This window comes from Meriones unguiculatus, chromosome 3, assembly GCF_030254825.1.
Source record: "Meriones unguiculatus strain TT.TT164.6M chromosome 3, Bangor_MerUng_6.1, whole genome shotgun sequence".
Taxonomy (NCBI): Eukaryota; Metazoa; Chordata; class Mammalia; order Rodentia; family Muridae; genus Meriones; species Meriones unguiculatus.
Window position 1 is genome coordinate 57,612,664 of NC_083351.1, and position 7,207 is coordinate 57,619,870.

General features: G+C 51.2%; 1 protein-coding gene across 1 annotated transcript; it reads right to left on the reverse strand.

Annotated features, from left to right (window-relative positions):
- Positions 1-2,037: 2,037 nt before the first annotated feature.
- LOC110551277 (amiloride-sensitive amine oxidase [copper-containing]-like) lies at positions 2,038-5,805 on the reverse strand. Its single transcript, XM_021641757.2, has 4 exons — positions 4,059-5,805; positions 2,999-3,281; positions 2,552-2,684; positions 2,038-2,300 (listed from the first exon to the last, which is right to left on the reverse strand). The coding sequence occupies exons 1-4, from the start codon at positions 5,626-5,628 to the stop codon at positions 2,157-2,159; spliced, it is 2,130 nt and encodes a 709-aa protein (XP_021497432.1). The 5' UTR covers positions 5,629-5,805; the 3' UTR covers positions 2,038-2,156.
- Between the last annotated feature and the right edge of the window lie 1,402 nt (positions 5,806-7,207).

Here is a 7,207-nt window from a genome sequence, read left to right on the forward strand (position 1 = left end):
CCCACTCCTCCCACCCTCTAGTTCACACTTTGTCAACCACTGAACCTCACTGGCAGTTCCAGAAAGTGGGACTGGATTTCTAGGAGACAGGGTGCCATTGTGCATCTGTGTCCTTGTGCATCTGTGTCCTTCGTGTCTGGCCTCCTACTTCACACTTTCTCATCTCTGACTTTCTTTCAGCTTTGCCTATAAGAAAGGAGATGTGGAAGCATGGTTTTAGAACTTTCTTTTGCCAAAATAAGCTGGGAATGGTGGTGTGGACAAAGGTGGGAGAACTTCGCAGCTGATGATTGCCCGTTGCTGCAGACGGGAGGAGTGGAGGCATACCTCCAACCCTCCCCTTCTCAGAGCCTCCTTTGTCACTGCAGAGTACCCTAGGGTGGCCTCTGTCACTCACAGATTTTGTACTTGCTGGATTCTTGCACAACCTGCTTTTTGCCTTCATCATTGGTGTCCTATCAGAGCAGACCTGGAACTCTGGATAGGTCTGGTCCCCCTCAGAAGGAACAACTGAGCCCCGACTGCTCACACAGCAGGATCAGACAGTTAGGGAAAGATGGAGAGTAAGGTGAAAGGAGGCTTTCAGTCCTCATTTTCCTCTCAGCTTCTTCATAAAGGGGGCAATAGTCAAACACACACATACTCAATGCACACTCACACACACACACACAGAGACAGAGAGGGAGAGGTTGAGACTCTGGTTTCTAATGTACCCTTGTAGGAGGAGAAAGATGGGATCAGTTCTGTTGAACCCTTGAGCTTGGTCTCCCCTCAGCTTTCAGGGTGGTGTCTTCTGCTCCAGGCTCCTTGTTGGGTGTTCTGACTCTAAGAGTGCCAGCTCCGTGCAGGTGCTGACTTGTAGTGTTGAGGAGAAGCTTGAGCTCCCTGTCCTTTTGGCTTGGGGTCAGAAATTTCACACCCGGGGCTTGTTAGTTCTTCAGGTTCTTCTGTGTCCCCTCATGTGTCATATGTGCGCGGGCATGTGTTCTTGAGTGCATGCATAGGAGTCTGCCAGGTTCCATGCGCATATGTGTGGACATCTCTGTGGAGGGTGTGTCCACCCCTCATCCCCACTTCATGTTTTGAAGTGGCTATCCCTCACCGACTCTGCTAGAATGACTGACCAGCAAGATCTGTCTATCTCTACCCACCACCCTTGTGCTGGGGTTACAGATCCGCAGCCCTTCATCTAACTTACACAAGCACTAGGGCTCTGAACTCAGGTCCCCACGCGTGCCTGACCAGCTCCTTACTGTCAACGCCACCGCTCCGGCCCCAGCCCTGGAGTTGCTAGTGCTGCATCTCTAACTGTGCCGTGAGGAAAGATCACTTTCCTTGCTGCTTCAGCTTTCAATGGCACCCAGAGGTCTACCCTTCATTCTTGGGGGAAAAAAAATGGATCTCTAGTCTCCTCTCATTCTTACACAATACGTGCTATTGTCTGCCATTTTAGTCTTCCACTTACCATGTGGGTTTTCCTGGAGGAAAACTGCAGGGGTTTCCTACAGCGCACAGACTGCCCTCCCTCATACAGTTTTCTATCACCTGGCACTGCACTGCAGCCATGCCCTGGCTTGCTGCACTAATCGGGATGGGAGGCTGGTCTTCTCCATGCTTTGTTGTTACAGATAACAATAACACAGCCATGTATGTTTTTACCTATGTTTCTGGAGGGCTGCTGAGGATAATTCTTGGATGCCAGAGCAATGGCCACAGGACGAAAGTATTGCTAACCTTTTTCACCTGTCCCTCTAATAGTTTCCCTCTTCTGAATGGCTGTCATTGACTTGGGCCATTTCCCCACAGCCTTCCTGATAGAGAGCTGAAAACCTCAGATACTGAAAACCTCTACCTGATAGAGAGTTCCAGTATCCTATGAGCTTTCTCTGCCACTGTCATTAAGATCTTTCTGGGAGGTGGGGAGGCATAGACAAACCTGAATGTAACCATGGCCAGCCATCTGTGTGTGGCCCATGCCCTCCCCTGGACACTGAGAAGCAGCACTCGAGGGTGGAAGCTGAAGGGTTTATTGTCTATCCTTGTGCTTAGCAGAAGCTGGGACAGGGTTCTTCACACAGGGTTATAGGGCCCCTTGCAGTTAAAAGGCGGGAGCGTCAGACAGGCTCTGTCTCCAGTGCTTGATGCAGTTGTAGCAGTTATAGCTGGGTGTCTCTAGAAGCCATGAAGGAGTTGAAGGGCCGGAACACAAAGCCCACAATGTTCCTGGGTGCAGTCATGTCGGTACTGTTCTTAGAATAGGGCATGTTGTGGAATCCCACTGTGACCCAGGCCACCAAATCCTATGGGAGAGACAAAGACTTCAGTGGACAGGGTTGTGCTGAGTACTGGACACCTGAGTTCACTCTGGCTCATGGTAAGTTCAATTGTGCCTACCTGAGATGTTCCAAGTTCCATTTACAAAAAGCAGACCCATCTTCTAGGACCCATGAACTTGCTTACCACCCAGTAAGCACAACTCCTGGGACCAGTGACAGCTCTAGGCAGTGGCTGGTGACAGGTTTGAGGTAGGCAGTGGGAACTGACACATTACCTTATTTTCAATGTTCACATTGTTCCGAATGAAATCCTCAAAGACCACAGGGGGATCCCAGGGATTATTCTGGCTGTAGATGCTGCTGCTGCACCTCTCAGAATCCTGGTATTTGGTCACAGCCAAAGGGTACCTACAGGAGGAGAAGAAGCAAATGGCTCTGGGCCCTGGAGTTGTATCTGATCTCTTGCCAGGGTGCATCTCTAGTGTGGAGGATAGAGAATTTAGTCCTTTTCCACAATGAATGTTTATATCCTGGAGGTCTGGAAAAGCGACCATCACCATCTTAGTGCCAGTGTCTCTGTAAGAATTTCCACCGCCCCCCCGCCCCTGGAGTGTACAAATGCAAACATAGACATGAACCTTCCAGGACAAAGGTCCAAACAGAACACATAGTCACAGTGGGGAGCCCTGGTCATGTTCCCCAAATCCACTAGATTTTCTCACCTGGTCCAAGAGACACCACGCCTCTTCTGCCAACCTGGCAGTCGCACGTGATGGATTTTGGAGTAGATCTGCAGGCGGTAGGTGCTCCTCTGGCCCGAACGGGTCCTGTGGAGGTTGCTAAAGAACAGGTAATTGGGAAGCGGCTTTCCAAAGTGGAAGGCTGCCTGACGCTCCTGTGAGTAATTCATTGGCTTTTGGTTGTTTTGGATTGCATGCTGTCTCAGGCTCTTAGAATTGGTGATGCCTTCCTGAATCTGCAGTGCCTGGAAGCTGTTCTTGCTGCCTGGAAATAGGAAGGGAGAAAGGGGGAGAATCAGTTGCTTAAACAGAAACTGCTTTCCTCTACCCTGGGGTCTCAACCAAGAACATCTATAGACAACTGCCAGAAGCCACAGTAGGGGAGACACTGGGCTAGCAGCGAGGTCTAGAAGACCAAGCAAACCAGAAACCAGAGAGCTGGAGGACAGCTGTTGGGTCATTCTTGGCAATGGTGGCAGTTTCATTGTGATCCTACCATCATTCTCTGCGGAGCTTGTTTGCTGGGGTCTTAACCACGTAGGACAGGAAGCCTGTGTTTCTGCGGACTTGAAGACTGTCTCTGCATTCCTGACCAGATGGCCCAGTGGGAATGAGCATGTGGAAACCACCTATCTGCTTCTGGTAGCCTTGTTCAACTATGGGATGTGATGTCAAATATCACTTCTCTGCCACTCTTCTATGATGACATTTATAAGGAACACACTGAGCAACCCCAGATGGTATTAGAACATATCATGAAGTGCCAGGCAGAGGCATTGTTTAATCTCCATGGAGCCCCCCTCCCCATGCACCATTCTACTCAGGGACAATAAGAAGAGATGCACACCTCACAGTCAGGGTAACCCGAGGGTACCACTCACTGCTACCACTTTCCAGGAGTGGCACCAGGTTCTTTTTTGCATGGAGTGTGGTTGAAACCATCTCCTGATATTATGCCAAGAAGTCTTAGCCCCAAGCTACAGAGGGAGGTTTTCTGTGGGTGGTGCTTGAGTCTCTAAGTTGGTGTGGTCCCAAGTCTTACCTGCTATGTCCAGGTCAAGACGGTAATGTGCTAAGTGGGTGTGGACTTTGCTGAACAGGTGGGTGTGCAACTGAGAGATGTAGCTCTTCTCTTCAGGCTGGTAGAAGGAAGCATGGACCAAGCCACTGGCTTGCATCTTTGCCTCCATTGCCCCATTAGGGTAGAAGATGAAGTCCCAAAGGTAGTCATAGTGGTGGACTGTCGAGCTTGTCCGTAACACCAGCATGTGTCCCTTCGTCCCTGCACTGGAGTTGAAGTCGGCTCTAAAGTTGGAGTTGAAGTGGCGCCTAATTGGCATTCCTACCGGCATCTCAAAGAGGCAGAGAGCTTGTGGGTAGGAGACTGGCTTGTCGGTGTCATAGTGGTGGATGACTTCCAGGAAGGTAGCCGTGTCCGGGCAGTCAATGCCATGGACTAACTGGCGAGTGGCACTGCCTGGGCCCCAGCCCACATCCATGTACTTGGTATGAGTACCTGCAGGTATATGTCCTCCAAACTGCGCCACAGCCTCTTGCACGCTGACCTCATACGCAATGCGCACACGCCGGAAGTGCACGTTCAGGATCTGCAGGCCGGAAGAGGGTCGTAGCCGGTAGGAGAAGAGCCAGTCTCTGTAGAACACTGTGTTGTCCTCTATGTTATAGCGGGGAAGGTGGGGCTCAGCCATGCTGGGGCTAGCCATGCTGACAGTAGTAGGGAGTTCCCCCGGGGTGCTGGAGAGAGAGGAGACTGGGGGCTTCTCTGAGTCCTTGGGTGCTGACTCCATGAGGACAAGCACACTCACTTCTCCACTGGCGTATTTCTGAGCCAGTTCCTCCGCGCTGCTGTAGAGCTTGCCGTTATACCAGAGCTGCTGCACTCTCCAGTCCTGGACGTCTGAGCTCCCGTGGTCCAGAAGGACCTCCAGGCCTGTGGGCTGCAGAAAGTGGCCGGCCATATAGCGTTGCAGGATGAACCAGCTGCGGCGCTGGCCAGACTTTGTGCCGTGGGGGGCCACATACGTGAAGGTCAGACAATGCTCAAGGCAGTCCTTTAGTGAATAGTCGGTGGTGTCAAGGAAGAACTGGTGGAGAGGCTCCGTGGCATTCATCAGGGCACGGTAGATGAGGCTGTACTCTGCTTTGGAGATGGGTCTAGATGCCCAGGATGGATAGCGCCCGGGCCCGGGAGATATTTCTCGCATGTAGATTGGTACTGGCAAGGGCCCAACAGCAAACTCAGTGACACGAGGGTGCTCCTGAGCACCAAAGAAGATGACAACACGGGCTTCCCGCACTGGACTCCTTTTTCCTTTGTCCAGAAAATCCAGCACGTCCCTCTTCTCAGGCAGCAGCATCTCTATGAGGTACACTGAGTTCTTGGCCAAAGTTGGGGTCCTGGATGGTTGCAGTTGCAGCTCCTTTTTGTCCATCAGGAAGTCATGCACAATCTTCATCTCAAAAACACTCAGGTCCGAGAATACCTGGGGCCTGCCATTCAAGGTCCACCTGAGGTGCTCTGCCACGGCCATCTGCAGCAGCAAGATGGCAGCCACCCAGCCCACTGTCAGGCTCCTTTGTGCCATCACCATGGCTCTGGCACACGGCACAGGAGAGAAGACTTACGTATCTCCCTTTGCAAGCTTGCTCCTCACAGTGCCTCGTCCTTAAGGCTTGTCAGTTTCCTACTGACCTCTTTCCTCTTCCTGGCTAACGTCAGCTGAAATCTCTGGGTCCCTGCTCATAGATCTCAGTGCTGCCCAGGTCTGGGTGTGTGCATCTTCCTAAGTTCTCCCTCCTCTGAAGATCTCTTATAGTCTTTCTTATCTAGATAAACACCTCTGTTTTTCCACTTTTGGTGTTATCTCAGTAGGGGAACATTCATCAGCCAGGAGGACTGTGAGTCACAGCAGCACAGGACAGTCCTCATGGCTACAGACTAGGCAGAGGGATATACTGACAGCAAAATTACCTTTCTGATGTGATACATTACCTTCTAGAGAGATACATGATCAAGTTTAGTTTAGATGTTCAAATTCAGGTTCTGGGCTCAAGCAGACAGCTTGCTCCAGACAGGAGCCCCGTCCTGGGAAGTCACAACACTGAGGACTGACTGCCTGTGTCACCTTGGGAACAGTGTTTAAGCTCTCTGAGCACCCATTGTTTCACTGTGCAATAACAATGACGACAGCAGCATGTACGTTCCTAGGGTTGTAGAGTAAAACAAACCAACACCAACAGTAAATGTAAAATGTGTACGAGAATCCCAGTCTTCCAGCCACACTTGATCACTGACTTTGCCTCTCTCTAAAGTGAACCTCAGTGGTACAATCTGGACCCTGTGCATTGGAGGTTCTGGGCACTATAGACTGGCCTTACTGACACTGTCCTGGCCAGCCTCCCACGGCATCCTTGTGCATACTCAAGTCAGGGTCTCATTACCATTATTTTTTGGGAACACCCTGTCACTGTCATCCACCTCAGACACTGAGTCAGGCTGCCCCTCTCCCTTTCCGTTTGGTGGAAGGCATGTTTGGATTTTCACCTCCTAATGCCCTGTCCAAACTGCAGCCAAGTGCTGTGTACTCACAGAGGGTGGGTTTGCTTGCAATGCTGGAAGAACTGGGTGGTGTTGCTGTCCTGGGCTTTACCTGGGGGTGGAGCTGTCTGGCAGGCCCTGCTGTATAGAGAGTCACAGGGAGGCCTCTGCTCTTGAGCACATGCTAGAAGTTGTCACTGTCACAAGCTCTGATGTCGCCAGAACCTAACTTGAAATCAATGCTCCTGGGCCCTCCCGGAAGCATCTTCCTGGTAGCATTTTATCTATCCGCCTTGTACCTGCCACGAACTACCTGCCAGAGGCTCTGTCTGACTGTGGAGTGTACCCAAGTGTCTCATTGATTCTCCAGCTGTGCTCCTCTATAGGTGACAACTGCTGAGATACAGCGATACCCCCATTACGACCTTAAAACCAAGATGTGTGCCAGGGTTCACACTCAGCACACAGTCAGAGCATTGTGACGATTATGTAACGATGGGCATCAGCCACCTCAGTGTCAGAGAGCATTCTCACGGTCCCCCCAAGCCTCAAAGCTTCCTCTGTGCCACCTGTCTTCACTTCGACATTTGCTAACTACTGAACTTCCAGCATCTTCCCAGAACAGGGCTGGA